General features: G+C 37.7%; 1 protein-coding gene across 8 annotated transcripts in view; it reads right to left on the reverse strand.

The window, feature by feature from the left end:
- Positions 1-6,354: 6,354 nt before the first annotated feature.
- The window catches only part of RBMS1 (RNA binding motif single stranded interacting protein 1), a 196,586-nt gene continuing 177,520 nt past the window's right edge, over positions 6,355-25,420 (reverse strand). For 3 of the 8 annotated variants that reach the window (XM_039855656.1, XM_039855652.1, XM_039855651.1), the window contains exons 7-15: positions 19,997-20,112; positions 18,799-18,848; positions 18,579-18,672; positions 16,051-16,098; positions 15,111-15,161; positions 12,403-12,513; positions 11,176-11,256; positions 9,759-9,843; positions 6,355-8,991 (exon numbers count right to left, since the gene is read on the reverse strand). In XM_039855656.1, coding sequence (XP_039711590.1) covers positions 9,766-9,843; positions 11,176-11,256; positions 12,403-12,513; positions 15,111-15,161; positions 16,051-16,098; positions 18,579-18,672; positions 18,799-18,848; positions 19,997-20,112 — 629 coding nt within the window. In that variant the 3' untranslated portion in view covers positions 6,355-8,991; positions 9,759-9,765. The remainder of the gene's footprint in view (positions 8,992-9,758; positions 9,844-11,175; positions 11,257-12,402; positions 12,514-15,110; positions 15,162-16,050; positions 16,099-18,578; positions 18,673-18,798; positions 18,849-19,996; positions 20,113-25,420) is intronic. The other 5 variants (XM_039855657.1, XM_039855654.1, XM_039855658.1 and 2 more) reach the window with 3 other exon arrangements.

Consider the following 25,420-nt stretch of genomic DNA (forward strand, 5'->3'; position numbering starts at 1 on the left):
GCCCAAATCTTACCTTCTAGATGCCATTCTTCAGTAAAGGGAACCAGGACTCTTTGGAGAAATGGCTGAATCCAGAACCAGGACAGAGAAAATACAAGATGAACTTGGGACATCTGGTGGTACCAGAAAGCAAGGATGTGCTTAGGAATATTGCGGACATGTCTTAAAACACACACACACACACACACACAGGCTGGCTGGTAGGGGCTCCTATTGACCAAACTGGGAACAATTTGAGCATCAAAACAAATAATGATTGTAACAGATGGACTCATTAAATAAAACAGAAAACCTTGAGTCCATATTCATGTAAATAAGTAAATGAATAAATTCAAAGTTTAAGGAAGTTCAGGATACTTACATGGTTGCAAATCACCTCCCCACAAAATACTTACTAACAGCAAAGTGGGAAAGAGTAACTTTTACAGTGGAAATGCCAGGCAGACACCACCTTAATTAAGTGATCAAAGGGAACCTCATTGGTAAAGAGACAAATCGAAGAATTCACATCCTGGTGGGATGCAGCAAGACACAGTTTCACTTCAATGATATTCCTGCCAAAGATGCAGGACAAGCAGTAACTCTCAACAAACCAGTCTGAGCACACTCTGCAAAATATCTGGCCTGTAATCTTCAGTCGTGTCAATGTCATGAAAATCAAATAAAGACCGAGGAGTAAGTTCAGGCTGAAGAAAACTAAAGAGACACAACAACTGAAAGCAATGCATGATTTCGAACTGGCTCTTTTTACTACAAAAGACATTCCTGGAATAATTGATGAAACTGACTGGAGTCTGGGGATTAGATGGCAGTAATGTATTAGTTCCTTTCCTTACTTTGATGATTGTTTTGTCCTCATGTAGGAAAATGTGCCCGTTCGAAGGGGATAATGGAGCTTTGGGTCAATCATCTGCTCTCAAATAAATCAAGATAAATATTCTTTGTGTTGTACTTGCAACTTTTGTTTCAAAATTTAAAAAATAATAATAAAATGTCTCGACCTCCTTGGGGGAGAAAGAGAAAGGTATAATGTCAATACAAAATTCCCATTCATTGAGGAGAAAACAAGAAATTTTGTGTTGATGGAGCATCACACAGGGCTATGCCTCAACATCCCTGAAGGTCCCTATGCTCTTACGGGTCCTTTGACAGGAAAAGAGAGAAGCAGTATTATTTTTGAGAGTCGTTGGAAAGCTGCAATGTAATGGAAAGTGCCACGATCCTGCTTCCCAACTCACAGACCCTGCCACAGGGGAGTGACTAGACCCCTTGCTGCTGCTTCCACTGAAATGGAAGAAACTGAACAGTGTCTTAAGTATCACTTGAAGTGCTTAGTAAGAGGCAGGATGACTTGTGACTTATATTTTTTTCCCCCCATTTGAGGGGATGAATGTGGAAGTGAAAGAAGCATCTGGAATGTTTGCGATATTGCAAGACAGATTTTGTCTTTCAGAATCAGAGCAATGGGCTTGGTGACAGGGATGAAGTACCTCACATGAAAACCTTTGAGAAGATACTTCACTGAAAATGTCCATTATGAGCCTATAGCCTTCAGAGTCACTTTCATGGTGCTTTGATGTGCTATCCCTTGACTTTCAGGAAGAGCCCTACCTGAAACAACCTTGGGAAAGTGTCATTGTATTGGCAGAGAAATGTGGTGGAAGACGCTGCCTGCTGCCTCCTGTGGAGGCCCCTATACAGAGTAAATATTATGTCTCTCCAGAGGATGTGGTAGGATTTGCTCCCTTGGACAATAAGAGTTAATAGATGCGTATACCTTTCTTTTCACCTCAGCTGTCGGGAAACTCAAAATTATTGAGGTTCAACTATAGGGATGGTGGATGCCTTTTGGCTTGTAGAACTACATTCTGGAGCTCTCCTTACCTCTCTTCACTGTTCACTTCCCAAACTCTGATTTTTAAATGTTTTATTGTTTCCTATAAGTTGCTTCAAAACTTTGTAAAAGAGACAGAAAGATTATTGAAAGTGAAAGTTGAGGGAACAAAATCTTCTCTGTAAAACTGAACTAAATGTTAGGAAGAAAATCATGTAAATCATGCATAGAACATTGAGAAGTTCCCTCAGTATTTAAAAGAAAATAAGAGGCAGATCAGCCAGGAGCAATATACATGGTCTTAGGCATGTGTCAAAGCACAGTGCATAACAGTGGATATGACAGGATTCCTGCCAAGACTTCGGTGAAGAAAGCAATAAATATGAATTTCTAAGATATAGCAGAGGGTGTCAGAAAACTACACAGGTGTTTGCAAATCCATAATCTTGAGCGTGGAAAACATTAGACCTAGGGTAAAAGAAGTCAACATGACATTTTCGAAAAGTATCCCTCACCCTGCTTGATTAACATGAAAAAAAAAAACCAAGATGATCCTTTCTTGTTACACGTCCCAACATTTTCAGAGCAGTAGTGACAAAAGAACATCAACTCTTTGGATATCTGCTCTAAGTCTCATTCTGGCAAGACCAGAGCTAGCAAAGACTTCATTTGTCTGCCTGACAATTTCATTTGTCAGAAGGCAAAGTAACCACTGAGGAAAAATGGCTGCTTTGGAGTGATTTCTGATCAGTGGAAAAGAAACCAGTTGGTAAAGTGGAAATAAGAAGAATCTCAGGAGAGTGTGTTTATGTTGCCTTGGTGACCTCACAGAACTCCCAAAGCTTTTCATTTAAGTCATACTTTTGTTACTTCTCCTTGCAATATTGTCACTTATATACTTCTCTGACCCCACAAGATTGTTCTTTGAGGAATGGGATCACATTATGCCATCTTTGTGTCTTCTGATGTCTGGTGCAGTATCTTTTAAATGCAAAAAATTAATCAAACATGCCAATGACTTGGAATATAGTAAACACAGCAACTTGCATGATTTCAGAATGATCTGACATTCTTTTTTAAAAACTTTTTTTCCTGATTATGTTTTCATTGTAGAAAACCAGGACAATTTTGGAAAAATATAAATTAAAAAAATACAAACTTTCCATAAGCTTTCCACTTATAGCTAAGCATTTTGAAGTACCTTCTCATTTTTTATACTTACATATTACTTCAGTTATAAGCGTACTATATCTACAGTTCTGTACCTAACATTTCCCATTCACCTTATAGCCTGAGTATTAAATGTCTTCATTTAAAAATGACTAGATAACGTTCCATTGCATGTCGTTACTATAATTATGACAAAAAATAAAACAACATAGGGAATTTAATTGGCTACAAGCTTTAAGAACTGTGGTGTGTTCGAGAAGTCAGAAAAAGAAATCATTCACCTGTAATAGAAGGATGGGCTGAGCTAGGGAATCAGATGAAGGCCTAGGCGATTCCTGGGGTCCTGAGTTTTGTTGAGTCATCTGTGGTGCATCTGAAGGGTGAGCTGGTGGCATGGAGCGTGGAGCCAAAGCTGATGAGGAACGGTTAAAGTCCAGAGATTTGCGGAGCAGGCTGTTTTCCACATTTGAGGAATGACCGACTTGTTTCGTTAAAGATTTTATTTTTATAAATGGTCATACATTAAAAGACTTTTTGATGTACAGTTCCATGAGTTTTAGCACATAGATTTGTGTGACCACAATTAGGATCCAGAATAGTTTCATCACCTCCCAAAACCTCCATGTGCTACTCCTTTATGGTCACACCCACCAGTCCCCTTTAACTCCTGGCAGTCACTGACAGGTTTTCTGTCACTATACTTTTGTCTTTTCAGGAATGAGAATGACGGACTTATTCCATGGCATCTCAGTTGGCAGAAGCTGCTAAGTAGAAATTACAAAGACACAATTTTGACTCCTTCCTTAAGCGAGTTTGAGAGCTGTTTCAAAAAGATACAGATGCCAGGCGAGCTGGTAAGCGCCCCATCGCTGGAAATATTCAAGCAGAAGAAGTGGCTTCAGGGATACTAGAGAGTAGGATATACTTAGAGTCTCATTTATGATCTGTATCTTGTGTAAATGAGCAATAGAATAACTAGATCAAATCTTAGAGTCACATTTAAAAAAAAAGGAATAGCAGCACTAAATTTATGTTCAATCCAAAGCCACCTGTTTTCAATTCTGAGCAGTTCGGAGTCCTGCCAGCGCTCTCATGCGCCTCAGAGTCATGGGGTCTGACAAGGATTTTGGCTTCCTTAAGCCTTAAAAATCACATTTAAGTTACTCTCCAACATGAGCAACAATGTTCTTGATGAGAAAGCTGCCAGCATTGGGTAATGCTGATTATCTGTGCATTGGTTCATATAATTACCCCCAATTCAAGAACCTTGTGATCCCTAGCGGTGTGCGCCCGGATTCTGAATATCCACCAGCAGTCCCCCACCCCCGCCCCAAGGCCCCAGCTCATGAGCGCTCAGGCTCCTGACTTAGCGCTCACAGCCGAAGGTGAAGACACCAAAATCCTCCCTCTAGTGGCTTAAGCTAAAATACTCTCTGGCCCTACACAGACCCGAGAGACACCCTGGAGCCATTTCACAGGGTTGAAATTCCATTGCCTGGCGGAGTCTATCTCACATGCAGGGATGGGCGCACTGGCACCGCCTCTCAGCTGTGCCAGGAACTCCCCACCAAGCCGTGGGTGCTCACCTAGCAACCCCTATTCCTCACTGCCATCCGGCACAGGACACTGTGGGGGTGCCAGCATTTTCCGTGGTGACTGATGGGTGGTTATCTCATCACATTGCTATTTGAGGAAAAGAAACTGCCCTGCTTTTCTTCAACCCTGAGCTGTTCTCTTCCTTCACCTACTTCCCATATTCTGAAGCTTTTTGTGTGTTGGGGAGGGTGGTGCTTGGTGACAGGTCTGTGGCCTTAACCCCAAGGGAGCTGATCTTTTCCTTTCTGGCCACTCGAGTGGAATGAGGACATCATCAGATCGACATTTTTTGAGCCCCCAATGAGGCTGGGAGGCACTGCTGTTCTCTAGTGGATCTTTAATCATTATTTGTGAAATTCAAGAGGTGGAATTCAGGCTCCAGTGGATTTACCTGGTGCCACTGCCCATGGAGTGCATGGTGGGGAGAAATGGGGCTTCCCTGTCTAACCTCTGCTCAACCTCACCTAGATGATACAGAGGGGGAACTATGAATGCCAGGGAAAGACTGCCACAGCTGCTTCCTTTCCTTCCGATCCAAGAATTCCGTCTCAGATGCTGGTCCCAACTCATCTCAAAGGAAATCCTGGCTCCTGATGATGACCTGAGTAGCTGTGGCATTTTAGCAAGGTGTTTATCCCCAAAGACACCACAGTTCCTCTTTTTATGTGACAGTTGTACCCGAACCATCACTTTGATTTGCTCATTCCTTTTGCATAGAATAGTGATCTTGAGAGAGTATTTGTCAGTTTCTGTGTAAAGGCAGCCACGGGATGTCCCAAGACCCCAGTGACTGAAGGCCTTCTTAAAATGAGAATATAAGGCTCATAAAAACAAAGGCACTTAGCAGTCCAAATAGCACTTTTCCTCCCTTTGGTTGTTGGTCACATGAAGGGGCACTGGGACAGTATGAGGCTGGGACAGAAAATGAGGCTACACTTTCCTCCTGCCTTGACATCTTTCTCTCTGAAACATTGGTTATCATATCAGAAGACCACGTTGTTTTCTGAGCAAGCCAGGCTTTCTTGGCTCCGGTAAGTGCTCTAAACCCCACGTATCTAATTCACATTCCCTATCATTCGCATCGCAGGAGAGGCACGCAGAAATGGAAGGTATGGATATTTTTCTTGACCACTCCTTCCACCACGACAGAGCCACTGGGCAGCAGAAAAAGAATACTGTACAGCTATACTAAAAGCAGGCAATTTTCCATACAAAGTCCCTCCCATACATAAGAGGTCAGTGTGGGAAAGAGAGATCTCTCCCCTCCGCATGAATGCCGCACTGGAGTCTTCTGGGAATACCTGAATGAGGTCACACACAAGAGGCCCACAGTCATCAAGGCACGGATAAGGTCATCTTGAAATTCTTAGCTTGCTTGGTGGGACATTTTATTCTGTCCTTCTTTCTGGGCAACGACAAACAGCGTCACAGTCAAAGGGTAGCAGGAAAGAAAGAGGAAGGAGAGGAAACTGGCTCTTTCGTCTTGAAGGACAGACCACAGGTGCGCTTTTACTGAGATGAAATGTGGTAAGCTGATGGTTCATGTCTCCGGTCTCTGTATGCAGGTTTAAATAACTAAAAAGAAGGGTGTAGAAAGGTTTTCCCAATTCTTCCGAAGGAAATGTACTTTGAGTAGATACTGAATCTGAAATAATTTTCAACTCACTTTCAAACCAATCTACTGAGCTCAAGAAAGAAATCAGAAACGAAATTCTCACACACGTTTAATCTAAAAAAAAAATTGACAGGAAAAATAAAATTTCAGATGTTTTTTATTCAAAGGTTCTCAAAAGAAATAAAACAGAAAAAGCTAACAATCTGATCAAATGTACAGTTCAAAAATGTCTTTTGGCGTTTAACAAGTCCTAGGAAAGAAAACTACAGAGTTATCTTGAACCGGACAAATAAGTTACCACTGGCAAGTTTGTGGCACTAGTAAAACAAAAATAAAAAATTAACTCTCTTGATCATATAGATATCTCTATGAAAATCTTTTTTTTCAATCTGTACAAAAGGTCTTTCTTCATAAATTAATTTTTTTTATAATTTAATGGCTGTCTACTATGTGATGTTTAACTGATTTTTTTTTTTTTTATGTACAGAGGTTATGTTTCCCAAATCTTACCCAGACGAGTATGGCACTTAGTTCAGACATTTCTAGCAGCAGATTTCCCCTCCCCTCTAACTGAGCTATCAAATTTCTGTCTTAACTAATGCAAAAATATCAAGTAGTGAGAGACCCAGATTCATAAATGTACTAGGTACAAGGAGGGTGCTGCGTTCAGTCTGGACTTTCACAAAGCAGTAATATTCCAGGGAGCATAGAACCAATAATACCACAACTTTAAAAAAGGAAACAAAAACAAAAACAAAAACACATTTCTTTTATGACTATGTAATTTTCACTAGAATCTACACTTCTCAGAGCAGCAAGGACTTTTGAAACTATGAAATGTCACTGACATCTATAATCAAATACAAGCATAAAATTTTAAGAACTAAAAAATACTCGAAAGAAACAACTGCTTAGCCCTAGCTCCTGAGCTAGGAGGATTTGGTCTGTGGAAACAGGGAGGGCCAGCAACCTGTCCCAGCACAAAAGAAAATAGACTCTGAGGTAGATAACTGATCACACACAGTTGACCAGACAAGTACACAGTTTTGGAAGACAACTTAATTTACCATTGCTTTTCAAACGTATGCGGTTATCTTAATAAAAGAGCTTTAATAACAGTGGATCATCTCATATGTACTAAAGTAGAAATAACTGTGTATTTATGAATCAGGAATTTCATAGTTTCAAAATTGTTTTTTTCTTTACACTTAACACTTGTAGTGATGACGTAAAGTGTGGCACTGCTTGGATTCAAATCTTCCTTCATGCTTTTTTGTTTGTGTGTGTCCATACATCAATTAAAATTATAAAACCTAAATGTGAAGGTACAAAAAAGGCACATTCTCCTAACCGCAAACTGGTCCGGCAAAAATAAAGAGCACAGAAGATGTGATGCTGAGACAAGTTGGAGCTACTGGTTACTGGCTCTTCGGTCTTTGGTGAAGTTACCTTTTAAAAGTGCCAAGTAATGTTTATTTCTCAAATTTACGTAAGAGAGAGAGAGAGAGAGAGAGCTAGTAGCCAATCGTTTTGCTTCTATTCATATCTCAGCTTATGTTTGAAGATAAATCCTTACTTTTAGCTTTTGCCATTTAGTTGCAATAGCAACATTTTTCGGTTTGCCAGATCTCAGGCATAAGCCTCATTCTAAAGCACTATCATTAGTATAAAGGAAGGACAAAACATTCGGGGACTCCCCTCCCCCGCCCCCCACCCCCAGTCCCAATGCTACCTACACTAAATCTAGAACATCAAGTTAGTTTTTTTTTTCTTCCTGAAAAAAGGCAAAAAAGACTTTACATTGCATCATACAGCAGATATCCTAAATCAGTCAAACTATCAGAGGAAACTGTTGGCATACAGCTTTACAAACAATTTACCCTATTAAAAGTTCCCCAGTCAGAAAATGTGTTTCACACAAAACATTTTTCCCTTCTTGCATTTCACTACCTTTATACAGTATGTGAAAAATCATTAAAAACACCTACTACATATTTAAAAAAGCCAAAATTTCAGCAACTTTTATTGACTACCTTTTAAAAGCCCTATGCTGCTGTTTTACAAGGCATAATAGACCAGCTCATTTGGTCAAAGCATTCTACATCATTAGTTTGAACTAACTTTTACTGAAACAGCTACAGCATCAAAAGAGTTAAGGCAAATTGGAATTCATAGAAAAGGATAAGACACTTCACACTACGTTGAAAGAAAAACGGAAAGCGAAGAAAAGAGACACTGAGGGCAACACTGAATTACAGCAACACTCGCACTGCAAGCACAGAACACCATGGGTGAAGTCGGACTATTTAAACGTCAGAAAGCCCATTTCATAAAGCTGAAAAAAACACAAATTAAACACAAAATGAACAAAACCACAAAAATCCGGTCATGCACTTGGATAAGTCTTCATGGTCTTTGTGCATACCCAGAAAATTGAAGTTTTCGTTTTCTTTTTTTTCCTTTTTTCTTTTTTCCTTTTTTTTCTTTTTTTTTTTTTGCATTGTAATTGATAAAAATCTTTTGTTTTGTTTTTTTGTTTGTTTTTTTTTTTACTAAAATAAACCTGTTCGGGGGAACAGCTACTAGATGAATTTAAGGGTTTTATGCACCTTATAGAACTTATAGCAAAAATAGTTTTAGTTGATTTCATTATAAATAACGTTTTCAAGAACCTGTGCAAAACTGTCAATAATTTCCTAAAGCACAATTGATCAGAAAAATCCATGATTGTTCAGCCTTCACACCCTTCTTCATGTAAGAACACTCTTCTGTACATCTGGAAGAGAAAAATAAAACACGAATGCTTTTGTATATTGGTATAATACACCACAGAGCTCTGTAATCACGTTCTTGTTTTAAAACTACAGGTACTTAAAAAAGGCTGTGCTCATCGCTGGCGGCAGACCAAGAAATGCAAACTCTAGGAATGAGGGTCACTTTCTATGCCTCGAGTCTACCTTTCCAATCTGGAACCTGCAACATATTTTCGCCAGAGCAATCAGAAACTCAAGTTCTCTAAAGCTATTTTACTGCAATCTGCTTGGTACGGTAAAAAGTTTTTTTGAGATTTGTGGTTCAGGTGAGAGCTGGGAATGCAACCTCTCAATCTAAGGATACTGACGTTAAATTCGTAGTCAAGATACTGCTAATCTTGTTCAATGCTAGATTATGCAAATTATTCTGCTGTATTTCCTTTCGGTTTGTGAGCAGTAAAGAAACATAAATGTAGGATACTTGCAATGTAGGACAAATTTGGTACCTGGTGTTCTCTAATATGTCACAGATTTGGGGGGGGGCAGGTAAAAAGGAAAAGAGTAAACATACATTTCACTTCAATATTAAAGCACTGTTCTTTTTAAACTGAATACTTAATATGCAAATCCACAAAATCACTGCTTTTAACATTTCGATGACATTGGATTCTCTGGCCATGATTAAAGAAATGTGACAAAGTCCGAGTTATTCTAAGTACCATTTTGATAAAAAAAACCATAGACTTTCCTTGACTTTAGTCCTACAATTACGGATATCTTTCCCTCATACCTCACAGTTACTTATTGGGTTGAAAGGTATATGGAGAATGGTCATTAGACGTCTCTACAGCCACCTGCTGCTGACCACTCGCCTCCTACAACAAAGCAGAATAGATGAGAAATGTGAGCAATGAGATCCAAACTCTACTACCCACATCTGACTGAGTCCAGCATTTTCAAAACAAGTACTCTTTAAAAGTATTTTTCTTAAGGTCGTGTAGCGCTTTTAAGGTTAATTATTTTCCTAAGGAGTTAAAACGTCTGATAAACCCAAAGAACCTCTCGCTCCAACTTTTATGAGTTGTCTCTTCAAACCAAGCTACAATTTATCAAACGAATCTCTTATTCCCTTGCAGCCAGATGTGACTTGGAATTCAGTATTTTCAGATTTGGGGATCTGAAATTCTGTATGCATATGCTGTATCTCACAGAATATGCCCAGTGGGGTCTAATGCTGTACCTCATAATCAAATGCATTAACAGATCTACACTAAAAGATAAGAATATGCACAGTAAGTGGGTAAAGATTTTTGCATCAGTCTAGGCTGGGTTTTGCCACAGGTCAGCTTTTTTTTAAGTAGTTACAATGAGGATTTTTATTTTAATATATTTTTTGTGTCCCCAAATTGCAGATAAGAGATTTTGGGTTCTGAGAACTATGGATGTCAATAACTGCACACATTTGAATCAATCAGAAGCAAACAAACCAAGAACTACCCCCCCCACAAAAAAAAGTTTCCAGCTACAGTCCTAGGGCTGTTACTGGAATTGGAACCTAAGGGATCAATCTGGTGAGTGGGATTATTGAACTGACAAATTTCCTTAGAAGTTTAAGGGTTCTCTGCAGGAAAGAGCTATGCTTTCTGTCCAATCTTATTCAAACATCAGATTTCTTCCATATCATATTAGTATCTTCCATAAGGAGAACTAAGAGTTATTTAGCTATATTAACAGCCTCAAAAAAAAAAAAAAAAAAAAAAAAAACAAACAAACAGGTATGGTTTGCTCCTCAGCCCTATTAAAGTTTTAAAACATCAGTTTTTTCAAGTATCTTAATTATAACTGATTTATTTTTATAATTATTGATATAACTTTTTGTAGTAGGATTGTAAACTCCAGCTTTATCTTAATTTGCCTGTATCATTTTATAGGAGACAAGATAGTACCTTGATGGGATAATGAAATGTGTTGCAACACTGGAAAATATTTCTGGGAGTCTTGGGGTTGTGGCCTGGATATCACTACACTAATTTGTATGCAGAGAGTTATATTTCATAGTTGAAAATAACTTTAGGTATATACTCTTTCTGAATTCAAGGCTTTATGCAAATGTTTTACTTTTGATTGATTTTCCTTTGAGTTCCACCTGATTTACCCATTTCTGAAACTACCATTGCCAGATTGGCCGTTGGATGGTATGTACCAACCTCAACGGGGACCGCCGTCGTCTGCACATGTGTGTACTGTGGCAAATAGGCTCCTTGCATAGCTGACGTTGCAGGCATGTACTGAAAAGAAGAATATGGTCAGGACGGGACATGACAACCCACGCAAAATTCTGAGTACTTGGGCAATTTTTAGATGGATGACAAGTATTTGGAAGTCTCAAAGAAGAAATTTAAATGGACTACCTCGAAGTTTATGAGTATCCATCAATGTACCCTAAAGAAGGTAAAGTTAATGTTTTCTACTTTTTGAATTTATTAAACTAAAAATCCCACCTTTCTTTGGCTTTCCTAACAAAGAAGCACCTGTGTGAAGATCATTAAGTTTTCTCATCCTTGATAATTCAACATCACTAATGTGCTATTTTAGAAGATCTCTTCTCAAAGGACCTCATTATTTTCCAGCAGCCCCTTGAGCTAAGTATCCAGATTGGTTTCCTAAGCAGAGACCCGAGGGGTAAATGACTTATTAGACCTTTAACAGGTCACTGCAGAATAGGAAACAGACTCGTGCTTTCCTGCCTGATGCTGACAGCCATCCTTTTCCAAAGGGCAGGAGAACTTTCTAGTCGATCTCACTAGATGTGTGTGGTCCTGGTTTAGCCTTCACAAGAAGCTACTGCTGATTTTGAATGTAGGCAGGGAAAACACAGTACCTTTTGTACTTTTAAGCCACCACAGATATGGTCTGAATTAAAAAGCTTTTGGCCATCTTACCATTTAAACAATGCTATGCCTATCAACCCCGGAAGTTAATCTGGTATCAGTTCAACCTCAATACCAAACTAAGTCCCCTAAACTCTGGGGAAATAAGTCAGTACAAAGATTGTGATTCGATGCCCCCAAATTCCATAAAAGACATAAATGAGGAAAAATCCTCTGCCTTTACCATCATGTACCACCTTCATCTTTTGATTTGTGACACCTGGACTGCCAGTGTGAATGAATGACACTGGTTATTAGGTTTGGATGCAGTCATGTATGGGTGCTATATTCTGGTAAAGAAGAGATACCCAGGATCAACTTTTAGTTCATCAATGAATCAAGAACTATCCAAGTATTTACTATGAGGAAGGCAATGTGGGGGTGTAAAGGGGATCAGACACAATTGTTGACATCACCGAGCCTGTGACTGATAGGGAAGGCACAGGCTGCATTAATTTACCCTCCTCCGTTTGCCGAGACAGATGATATTAATTTGCCACCTACTGTTCCGGTGCCGCCTAGTGACAGATGACTCATCTGCTGGGCCAGAGGGCTGATCATAGATGCCGGCTGTAGTGACATGGTGTGCTCCATTGAGGGAGTTAACACGGCACCCTGGGAAGTCAGAGACAAGAGCAAGGTAAGACACAATGAGGGAGTTAGTTAGGTTTCTGTAATCACCTTTTGCAAATGAAATGCCTTAGTTTGTTGAGGAATGTGAAACAAAAATAACTTCCTCTCAAACTTGCAAGTGGTATAATCAATAATCTCCTAAAAATCTTCTAGAGTGCACTTCATGAGACTTTTAAAAGAATATTCACTTCACAGAAATCCCTGTATTAAACATCTCTCTCTTTACCTTCATTTAACTGTAAAGCAAGCTAGTCCAGCAGGAGGAGCTGTAACAGGAAATGCAAACTATTTTTGGCTTGCTAGGGTTACTAAAAGGCTTGGTGATTTTTAAAAATAAATGCTTTATGCAGCCTCAAAATAATATATTGAATATTATAAATACACTGTTTTGTTCGATAATACTCTAGTCACTTGATTCAGCTGTTAGGATCAAGATCACATTCTTCATTTACTCACTGCATCCTAGCACTTTCAACTACAATTTGGTGCCAGGGGAGGAAAGCAGATTCAGATATAATTAATAAATCAATTTCTGATTCTTTGATTTCATTTGAAAATATTCTGGTCATTAAAAGTGAAATTTAATATAGTTAAAAAAAAAAAAAAAAGAGGATGGTGGGGAAAAAAAAAATCACCTATCACCTAACTTCTCTCTAACACATCACTGTTAGCACTGTCAGGGTACTGCTGCCCAGATTCTAGCCTTGGCATGTTTTAACAGAGTTGCAACAAGGGTACATAATTTCATATCCTGGGCTTTTGCTTTTAACTTAACGTTCTATTATAAATATTTACCGAACTAACCACATAGCTGTCATTATCATCGTTTTGAATGATTATATAATGATACCCTGACTGTATAAACCAAAATTTAATTCTATGTCTGGATTTTTACATTTTTTCTAATTTATCCTATATTCTCATGGATTATACCATTCCTCCCACATTATCTGAGAATACGATTATCCTAACACACCTTACAAATATCACTGTACTTTGCTTACCCCTTAAACATACTATTATTTATTGACAATTAGATACACAATTGATGGCAGAGACTGATATGCAGGCCCTTTAATTCTGGGTGGGGAAAGGGAATGAATCCTCAGACAGGGCCTACACATACCATACCACTACTGTCTCCTCAAAGATGTTAAACTGAGAAATGTGTATTCTTTGTCTCTAAAATTTGCCACCATCCAAAAAAGATGTGTGTCGGAAATAGTTTGTTAATACATTTCGTAAGAAATTTTTTAAGTGTTTAATGTGTATCATGAAAAAATATGTGGTTAACATGGAAATGACTCAGAAACGTAGAATATGCTGAAGGGGTTTCCTGCTCCTTTTTCCCATTCACTAGGAACTACGACACTAGGAAGCCCCTAAATGAAAAGTGAGTTCATTTCCAGCATTTCAAAATAGGACAGCATGAAGTTTCAGGGACACAGATTGCTATGAGTGTTTGTATATGTTGTATATGTGTAGGTATAAATATGCACACATGAGTAGGTATGTGTGAGTTTGTGGATGAATGTGTACATATAGAAACACTTACGTGTATGTTTATATAGACACACAACACATGTACATACATTATCGAAGAGCTCATCTCCTATATTATCAACTAGACATGTTTTATCTGCTTCTTTAAAGTCATCTCAACAACCTTCCTATTCAGAACTTATCCATGAACTGCTGTTTCATACCTGTGGTCTTACAATGCATAGTGTCCTCTTTTGGAGGTATCTTAAGAGAAATCCGTTCCATCTTAATGCCAAGAAGTGTGCTTTTCCTGAGCAGCTAATCTGTTTTTAGAAATACTGTGAACTGCGTTGCTTATCAGGATTCTCATTTTACATCAGTTACTAGAAAGCTCAGGGCCAAATGTGTGGCCTCGTGGCAAGCACGCAGGTCACTGTGTTGGGCATTCTTAGCCTTTTATTTTTCAACTTTTTAAATCCATGTTTTAATTCAACAAACTGGATCTTATGTATCTTTGAAAAACACATTAAATACGCTACCTAATAAGATGAAGTGAAACTCGCTCAATTAAAAAAATATAATGTATACATAAGTACAATGAATGCTCATGTCACTAAAAAAATCGCATTTATTATTTACCAAAGAAGGGGTTACTACTTTTGTACTTATAGTCTCTATGGAGAGACTAAGTAACACTGATAAAAATCTCTGGCTTGGTTTTCAAAACTGTATTTGCATTAAACAGAATGTAAAAAATAAGAGCTTTTTTATCTCAAGTACTGTTAAAAATTTAGCAATTAAAAAACCTTACAATTAAGAAATTTTTTAAAATAAAAAACTCAATTTAATGATCTCCTATAGAACTGCCCTGTGTCCAATATATTTTAAATTCTTATAGATTGCAAATTAACTTAGTGTCAACTACCAACTTGTTTTAAGACAAAGGTGACTGGAAGTTTTATAATGAGCTTGTACATTCTCATACTCTATGCTTAAAATTTCCCAAATCTTTGGCAAATGGTTTCAACCCAGAGAATGGTTTTAATGTGTACACTGTTAACTTGCAAACCACAAAGCCGTTAAGATGCAAAACTTACCGGGTGCTGTAGGATATATGGTTGAGGTTGCATCCAAGAAGGACTTTGCACCTGGAAAAGGAAGGATTTTGAAAGAAACATTGATTTCCATTGGAATACTACCAATTTCTCTAGAACTCTTTTAATCATGTTAAAATCTATTGAAGAAAAACAAGGAAACAATACTATCGATGATTAAAAAGATTAAAGCAGTTAGAGTTCTTGGCAAACTGGTCACTCTGAATAGGATGAAATGATTATTTAAAACCAAGTTCCATTTGCCCACTTGAGAAGTATTTACTGAGTATCAGGCACCAAAGAGAAAAAGGCGAATTAGACATGGGCCCCACCCTCAAGAAATTTACTAAGGGAGATAACCAAGTAAATGACTCAAATAAATATGTGAAAAGTGTTATCCTCAAAGTATGAACTAGATACTTTAGGGATACAGATGAATGAGAATTAATTCCAGCACATCTTATTGGAAACCCTTCAAGTATGTGCTTATTTAAAAAGAATGACCAAATTTAATCCCTCTTTGATACCCAGAAAATTAGGTTTCAGAAATCTTCTCTGGTGGGTCAGCAATTTCAAGTTAGTGTGGAAAATTAAAATCTAACATTCAGATTTAGCAAATTAAACTTCAGTAACCAGATCTTGACATCTACAGTCAATGGGACATCCACATGGTAGACCCTCTGGACTAAGCAATAAGACGTGAGGGTCAGGTTCTGTGGCAGGAAAGAAAGCATGTGCCGTCTGCCACTCAAGAGAAAAAACTATCAGTCCATTTCTTGATGCCCAGAGCTTTCCTGAGACTATCTAATTTTTAAAAATAAGTTTCAGTCTCTAATTCTTAACAACAAAACCCTCCTGCATCTTATCCCCTACTGTTAACTTCAGAGGTTCTACAGAGAGGATATGGGGAAGAGTCATGGGGGAAGAACATATTGTGATTTACCTTGATAGCAGAGCCCCGATACTTGTTTTCTCTGGTTTCCTTTGCCACCTAAGGCAGACCAAAGTTAAGTGCTTCTGCCTTGTTAGCATTTCAGTTATCTGGACTGCAGCCTTTCCCCATTGGGGTATTGGTGGTTTCTTGCAGATGCCAATTTCTCAAATCCAATTGTATAAGCACATGGTGGTTTAGTGGAGAAAGGCCTACTCCAACACGAGTGTAAGGCCCTCACTGAATAAATCACGAGGAGGTGAGCAGCTCCCTATAGACCCCAATTTGGGCCAGATGCTCCCATTTTTTGTAAGCTTCAGTAGTCTTAGTAATCTGATATAGCATTATGGGGTGAGAGAACGATGACATCTAATCCAATTTTCTTTCTTAAGCAGCAAATCAGCTGCTGTCAATTTCTATTCCTCATTTTCCCCTAACTATAAAATGGGAATAATAATCTATGTTCTATAAACTCTTTGCCATTGGTTCTTTACCCTCATTTGGGTCATGGAGCCCTCTGAAAACCTGATGAAGGAAACAGACATCCCCCTCCCCCAAATTAACTGTATACACACAAGCAACATTTTGCAAACAATTTAAGGGAATCACAGACCACTTAAAGCTCATCTGGACCCTACTGGGTCCTTGAACTTATGGGGTTGAGAATCAGTCTTCGAGGTTATGGCACTGAGTTTCAGGCAAATGAAATGAAATTCTACATATATCTTAAGGAAATACAGAATCCCTGGGAGAAGAAATCAGGCCTTTGAAATGGAATGTTGTTTCTAGTTAGGTATATCAAATCTATTACCAACACTGGTCCCCTAATTTTTTTTCATTCTATGGCCAAAATGTTCACTGTTTTTAAAGAAAAGAGATGGTAGGGAAATGCATTAATAGCTATAATATATGTATAGCAGCACACATTCAAATTAATATGTACAACTTTTCATTTGCCTGAGAATAGCTTATTTGTCCCTATTTTTACTGATATACATAAATGGCAGAGGGTTCCAAGTTTAGATAGTTAGGGAAAAAAGACTACCTTTCAATATCAGATACAGGAATTGTTAATTAGGGACAATGCACTAGTGTAGATGACACTGCGTTTTATACAGGCAAGGGAAACAGAAATCTTAAGTTCAAAATAGTTAGAGGAATTAAATGAGTCAATACTATGCTCAGCAGATCGAAGCACCAGCATAAGTAACATAACAATCCAGAAAGACAAAAGAAAACAAGACAAGAAATAACTCAGGGAAAGGAGGAGAAAAGGACTTAAAAGCTAATGGAGGCTAAGAAAGCTACTTTAAAACTTCAGTTTTAGCACATTTAATCACTTCTCTTTGTTATTCAAAGCTACTTTTATGTTTTTAAATAGAACCATCTTTATGATCTTGCTTACATTGACTAATTCATTATTTTTAAAAAAGTATAATGAATATACTGTTACCAGCCAGCTAATCCTACATAAAAATGATGATGATAATCATATCTAACATTCATTGAGTACTAAAGATATGCTAGGTACTGTGTCTAGGTCTTCACATAGTCTCATTTAGTTCTTATAACAAGCCTATGAGATGGAAATGATTATTATCCCCATTTTAAAGATGAGGAAACTGAGGCTCACAGAAGTATAACAACAGTTAATAGCTACTGCAATTCCCTAACCCCAGAAATCAGGGCTACAACATATAATTTAATTGTTTTAAAAACAAGAATACATAAAAATTTAGTTTAGTCACACAGATCTCAACAGTCAACAAAAGAAAACTATAGTCCTACCTGTCTGTAATCAAACTCCATTACAATGTTCCTGTCTGGGCTAAGGCAGTAACCCTGTTAGAAGCACTCTGGTAAGAAGAGATGCAAGTACGACAATGGGTTCGTGAAGAACAGAGCTAACCCTTCAATAAAACCAAATCAGTATTATAACAAGTGCTTAATGACAGCTTTTTTCTAAGCAGGGAATTTATTTTAAGGTTTATTTAAGTTTCCTCAAAAATAACCTAAACAGGGAGTCATCTCTCTCTCTCTCTTTTTTTTGGCCTCAAATCTCACTGCATTGCTCATTTAATATTACCTAATGGAGACACATCTTTATTTATAGCATGTTTACGTGCTCTTTTATTAGTTCCTGCTGACGAATAAACAAAGGCAAGTGTGCACACCTGTATTTCATCTGATGGCAACTCTCTTAAGTTTCAATTTCTGGGACACATGGTGTCCAACAGCAGGGCCTACTGTGAAAGAATTATCTGGGTTCATCCCAATTCTAAAATACTATTATTTCAAGGACTGACAACTGACAACCATTTTACATCCCCTGTTTTACACTCTTCTATACATTAAAAAAAAAAAAAAAAAAAATCAATCTGTCAAATAGAAGCAGCTTATTCTAAAGTGGGTATCCAAGCTGCATAACATTAAACTTAAATTTCATTATAAATGTTCAAAACTTTAAGACACAAAAAAATGTAGCAGTGATTCATGGTCAGCAAGTTGTCATATTCTTGATGAATCCTAATGGTACAAACCTGGTAGGCAGATACAGGAGATGCAATATAGGGTGTAATAGAAGTTTGTGTGATCATTCGGTTTGTAGCAATACTGTATGGTGAAGGGTAAAATCTAGAACAAACACAAAAGCCTTTATTAAGTAATCCTTTAAATAGAATATTTCATGGAATAAATGTCTGATATTTTCCACCTTCACGTTTTCCCTCAAGCCATTACGTATTTATCTTAATAACATACCCGTTTTGTATAGCAGCTGTGGTTGGGTCATAAGTAAGTGTCATTCCAGCCTATGGGAATGAAAAAGAAATAGAAAAATTCATCTGCAAAGGCAAAATTTAAAAATACTATTTCTTAGAGTCATGACAACATAAAACAATGCTAGTTTAGTAACATTTAATGAAACTGAGTTTCTGTTAAGACAAAAATAGTTATAAACTCAATATGAGAATTAAGGTCTAGATCTGCACTGTCCCATAAGATAACCATTAGTCACGTGTAGTGGTTTAAAATCAAATGAAAAACTGAGTCTCTCCAGCATACTAGCTACATTCCAAATGTTCAAACAGTCACATGTGGCTAGTGGTTATCACTGAGCAGATTCTAGAACATTTCTACTGGATGGCACATCCCTGGACATTTTCAAACAGGTATGTTACTTTTCTAAAATAGTAACAATTCACTGCAAATAAATACAGGGAAATGGAGGTCCAACATTTTTATTAGGAAATGGAGCTTTTTGGGGAGGAAGGAAGCAGATGGGGTGTAAGGGGTCAAATATGTGGTGACAGAAAGAAATCTAACTATGGGACGTGAACACACAATGCAATATATATATATATATCTTACTGTTAAATTGTACACCTGAAACTTACTGGATTTTGTTAACCAATGTCTCTCTCTCTCTCTCTCTCACACACACACACACACACACACACACACACAATTAAAAAAAACACACTTTGAGGTCCTTAAATAAATGAATAAATGTGTCATTAAAAAAATTTGAGCTTTTCTTAAAAAAAAAAAAGAACATTATTTAAAAGAATTAGGCAAAGAAAAACTCAAAAACAAATATACTATTTATTTTTATTTAGAATGATTTCTGAATAATTATGAATGTAAACCTAAGAAACCATGACATTAAGAAAATAGTGTGCATTTCTTACAGCGAGTTAAAATGTTCTTTAATTTTATGTGTAGTTAACTAGTAAACATAGCTGTTTCTACCATCTATGTGTCCATCTGGTGAATCACCACTATCTTAGCACCGTATCCATTAGGAAGAGTTTTAATTTCAAGTTATCTGGATTGTAAAGTTTTAATTCTGGTACCTATCCCAGAAGTGTGGCAGCCGAGATAAGATGATGCTTGTGTAACTATGCACATAGGCTTTCATGATTATACAACCATACTAAAGTTTCAAGAAAGAACTTACAAGTCTCACCTCTCCTTCTCTATGCCATGGTCTTCCATTAGGGATGTATTTATTTGGGTTCTGCCTCTTCTTCTGCCCTCCATCGGCAAACTTACACAATAAAGGTTCTGTAGGAGCTGAATAAACATGGAGAAAGAATATGAAACCAAAATTATATGTGTATATGGATGACAAAATATAAGTGAATTTCTGTTTTAATAGGGGCAGTGTGAGTGTTACAAGGAAATTGATAGAACACTTGAAGGCAAAGGTTTACTCTGACCCTTAAGATTATCCACTGGAGAAAAATATAGTACAGAATACGTATTAGTTATTATTGTCAAACCAGAGTGTAATGAGGACATTTAAAGAGCTATTCTGAGGAAGCATAGGAATCTTTTTATCCACATCTGCCACTTCTTTAAGTGCAGATACACTTTTTTCCTTTCTGGGCCCTCTCCAATTCCACCTCTATAAATCTTCAAATGTAAATATAATTGTGTCATCCTCTCCTGTCCCAACAGCTGCCCATGTAATTCCTCAGCGAGGCCTTCGCTTCCCCAGGTAGAAAACAAGTTCCCCTTTATGTCCATCACACTATATTTTTATTCAGAGCATTTACTCATGGCATTTATAGAAACGTGTGTGGTGATTTAGTGTCTGTTTGCCCTCTAGAGTGTAAGCTCCATGGGGGCAGTAACGTGTTTTTGCTAATCACTGTATCCCCAGTGCCTAAGCGTCTGGCATGCTCTAGGCACTTATTGCATCTTGGTTGAACAAATGAATGAATCAAATAGGTCTCCTTTGTTTTTGATACACAACACTGAAGACAGCAGTTGAGAGAAAGCTGAAAACATGTGCCTACCCTACTTAAAGGTTTTTCTGTGCCTTTAATTATCCCACTTGGTGTTGCTTTACTATACGGTCCACAGAACAACTCAAGAAACTAACAAAGAAAAACAAAAGATGCAGAGATACTATTTCAATGGGATGCATTATTTTAAAAAAAGAGAGAGAAAAATGAGAAGAAAAAAAAATGGTATGGCATAGCAGGCCATCCATGACTTTTCCTTTCTATAATGGAAATAGAGTGTTCCTGAAAATTGTGCATGTTTCTGTAAGTTTCCAGTTAATGTAATAAAGGCAATCACACCTTCCTGTCTGGTTCTCACATTCTGTCCTTTGTCTACTGTAGAACCGTGATTACTACTTTCAAGTTCCGTTTCGAAGTTAAATAACCATGAAGAGAAAAATATTACTTGTAGAAAATTTACTCCTTTCTCCTTTGCCTCTTATTATCCTAATTCATCTCTTATTTTATATCACTATTATCCACCCACTAATGACAGGGTGGAAGCAATAGTGCCTCTCAACGCACTTCTCTGCCAAAAAACAAAATACAACAAAAAACCCATCTGTAATTCCTTCTCGGTGAGCTGTCCAAGCTGTTGTGTGGCACTCTTTTCTCCTCTCCCTGGTGTGACCCACTCCAGAGAGGCAGGCTAGAATGGGAGCTCACCTTTGAATGGCAACTATTCTGGGGGTACTACGAAGTGAGAGCAAAACTGTGAGGTGCCTGGTGAGAAAACAGCCTTGGCTCTACCGTTCACAAAGGGGTCCTTTGTTTTCCTTCTGATGCCATACATGCCTCCCACTCGCCACTTACCTGAACAAAAAACGTCCATTTAAGGCAAATTGGGTGGGATGGAGGATGGACTGGGACAAAATCCTAGACTGTAGATGAACTACTCTTTTTGTCTTTTCAAAAAAAAAAAGGTACTGACTTTTAAAAATTTCCACCTTCATCAACAATTCCAGAAGGTAAAGAAAATAGATGCAATGAAGCAAGAGAGCTTTCTAATCACTGATGATGCTTTAATTCTACAACTGGGCCATCTAGAGATAGATGGAAAGTAGGGCTAAGAGAATACAGACCACAAGCAGAAATAAGGGGATAAAGGGCAAACCCTCCTGAGAGTAAGGAGAGAGTCTATCTGCTGTGGCCGTGGATGTCTCCTCTTGACTTTTAAGGACAAATCAAGCACTCGGAGAGAAGCAAGATCTGACTCTCCACTGTTCTGGCAAGGTCCTTATGGCATCAAATGTTTTCTCCCATGACATCTGAGGTTTTAGGATTTTGCCTTCCCATAACCTCATAGGGCAAGAGAGAGATAATTAACTCTGTCTGTGGTGCTGGAACTCTGTGGGGCTTCACTTTTGAGGAGATGCTTTTATCTTGAAGCATTATAAAGACTAGTTCCAAGGCTGAAATTTAACTTAAAAAAAAAAAAAAAGTTTACTTGGCATGGAGAGTAATGCAAATGGACCATTTTCCTCCAATAGCATCACTTCTCCCGGAGGAAGAAGGCAACCAGAATGGACTCATTCTGGAAATATACTACAAGCTGCCTAAGCAGGTATGTGTGAATTAAAGCAGTTGATAGCATCCCTGGACAGTGCTGAAGTGCCACATTTGTTGAAAGGCGGCCAGGTGTCCCTATCTGTGATAAAGTGCTTCCAATACCTTTCCATTCATTCGGACTAATCTCTGTCAAAGAAAAAGCAATCTCAGGCAATAATAAAGCCTGCTAAAAACATAATGATGAGGTGAACATCAAGTGACCGATGACATGTTTGCAAAATGTATCATTTTAAAATTAAACAAATGGAACAGGATGTAGTCAAATCTTTCAAAAATGAATTATATTTACTACATGATTCTGTACTGTCATTGAGATACTTTCCCCCCTCAAAAACCAAAAAGGTATGTAGTTTAAAGTCTGTCGACTAACAGGTGTCCCATATCTTAGGAAAACAAATTTCTTATTTTAAAGGATTGTCACCAGTAGAAATGATACATTTTTTAGATAGTTTCTGGCTCCCTGTTTCAGTATTCCACGTGAAGCAATATATAATTCTAACAGCTTCTTTCCTCTATTAAAATTCCCTTTGATCTACTTAACAGAAAGTTTTATCGAGTGCCTACTATGTACAAAGCATAGTGTTAAGAACTAGGGATACAATAAGGTATAAAAATAGGCTTGCAGTCTAATGGAGATGAGAGTGTATCCAATCTTAAAAAAACCCATTTAGCCATTTATGGGACAGGGCACTGTCTTTAGAGTTGTTTGTTTTTAATAAAAATGCCACCCAGAAGCGAAATACTTCTGATATGGGAACAGCTATATTCCTTTTATAGCTGCTGCTCCACGTACTTGGATGACATTATGAGAAATAGTTTAACCCTACAGGTTCTTGATATCTTATTCATTTTAACGACTGTGTGAAAATTTCTTTAAGATACTTTTATTACCATTAAGCTGAGTAAAGGTTAGATGATTTCAGTGAGATTTTTGAATCAAAAGGCAGACATACAAACTCAGATCTGTGTCATGGCCCACTTGTTTTTAAGTGTGTGCAAGCCTGTTACAAAATGAGAGGTCCTTATTTGATTGGCCTATTTTGTGGCTTATTCCAAATCAAGGAATAGTCTCTGGTTTGTGTTTTGGAGCCTAATACATAGGTTCTAAGTTAAAGCCTGGGAGACACATGTGATGTGACGTTGTTGTACAGACCAACCAGTCCTTCAGGTGGCCTGATTGCTCTTTTTAGAAGGGACCTATTAAGGAGAATTGGCATTGAGAAAAGGAAGTGCCATGAATACTGGTAACATGACTATGATCAATAGGTAAGTTTGGGTATATTAACTTAAACAAATTAATATGAATAGTCAACCTGTAACTTCTAAATGGTCACTTTTCTAGATTAGCAACTCGTTACCTTACTGTGCAAAACAGTAACAGCAATAAGTTCTAACAAATGATTTGTGATTTAAGATATATTCTTGTATCAAAGTGATATAAAAATTATATAGTTACCCTTAATCAATTCATTTATTTTACTAAATATGCAGAGTATTCTAGGCTGAATTTCCCCTTAATCATAGTCTTTTGGGTTTGTAAAGGGTATGCCTCAGATTTTACCCCAATCGACATTCTGTAATAGGTAAACGGCCCTACACAGAAGCTTTTCCATCAGTTTTGGAAAACTAGCCCACTCAATAATTCTATTAGCTTTCTTTCTGATAATGTTGCCTTCCTTCAAAATTCCTCATATAATAACATGCAAGGAACTATCTGTGACTTTTTAAAATTTTCAGCCTAAGCATCCAAAAATATCATCCTTTTTTGGGGGGGATGAGATCTTTCAGGTGATTCTTTTTCTTATTTATTATCCAAGACAGAAAAGTTATTTTCTCGTTCATCAAAACCAACAGGAACATGTACCTCCAAAGCTTAACTATGGTAGTATAACTCTCAGCAGGCAATGCCACAAGTGCAAACAATGATCTGCTATTTTTTGTCACCTCTTAAGAGCCATCTAAGGTAACTGCATTACTGGATTCTCCAATGTGCCCTCAGCAGGGCTTTGCAAGTGGAATGATCTTTTACAAATGCCTGACTTTGTGGCACTAACCAAATCACCCCTAAGAAACTATGAGCCATCTGGGCGACGTGCCTGTAATGACTCACTGAACTTCTCTACCAAGCAGTTTCCTCGTATGCTTTACGAAGCTCAAGCACTACAGTGATTTATGCTCAAATGTCTCACCTTGATATCCCCACTAAAAACTGCTTCTAGAATGCCCACTTTGACTAAGCACTAAGCTTATGATATGACCTCCTGGAAGTCCTCACATATCTAATCAAGTGTCTCAGAGGACTCGAGTTCTCTGTAGTTTGTAACAGAGTAGACTTTTCCTTACTGTGTTCTAACAGCCAGAGAAATGCTACTTCCAAATTCTCATTTTTTCTAGCTATGTAGTATTTTATCCCGTCAACACTCTATAAAACATAAACTGCCCTTGATGGAAGCTGCTCCATCAGTTGTGGAAAACTAGCCCACTCAGCAACTATAGTTAGTTTTCTTTCTGATAATGTTGCCTACTTTCAAAATTCCTTAAACTAACAACATGCTAGGAACTATCTGGGGCTCTTCTTTTAAAAAATTCAACCTAAGGCTCCAGTAAAAACAATTGCGTGTGTGTGTGTGTACACACACACACGGGCATCCCTTCCTCTTTTAGCCACCTCTCTGTTTCTAACCAAATCCTGCTGTCCTGCCCAACCATAACTCAGAGCTACAGCTTCTCTCGACAGAGGCCTATCTTCCCAGGCCTGCTCCGGTAGGTTTCCCATCTCTCCTCCTTTCCTGATCCTATATCGTGTTGCCATCTTCCACTTAGCTTTACCTACCAGTAAAATAATGATTAATGACACTAAAGTCAGGTTAAATAAACAAAAATGCAATCATTTCCCATCATTCCAACGTAAATATTTTAATGTTTTATATTTATTACTTTTCTAAGTCTACATTTGTTTTTTCATATTTGCAATGATAGGTCTTTTTGTTGTACCATTTACACTGTAGACCTTTAAAAAATGG

This window comes from Pteropus medius, unplaced genomic scaffold (genome assembly GCF_902729225.1).
Source record: "Pteropus medius unplaced genomic scaffold, Ma_sr-lr_union100, whole genome shotgun sequence".
NCBI lineage: Eukaryota > Metazoa > Chordata > Mammalia > Chiroptera > Pteropodidae > Pteropus > Pteropus medius.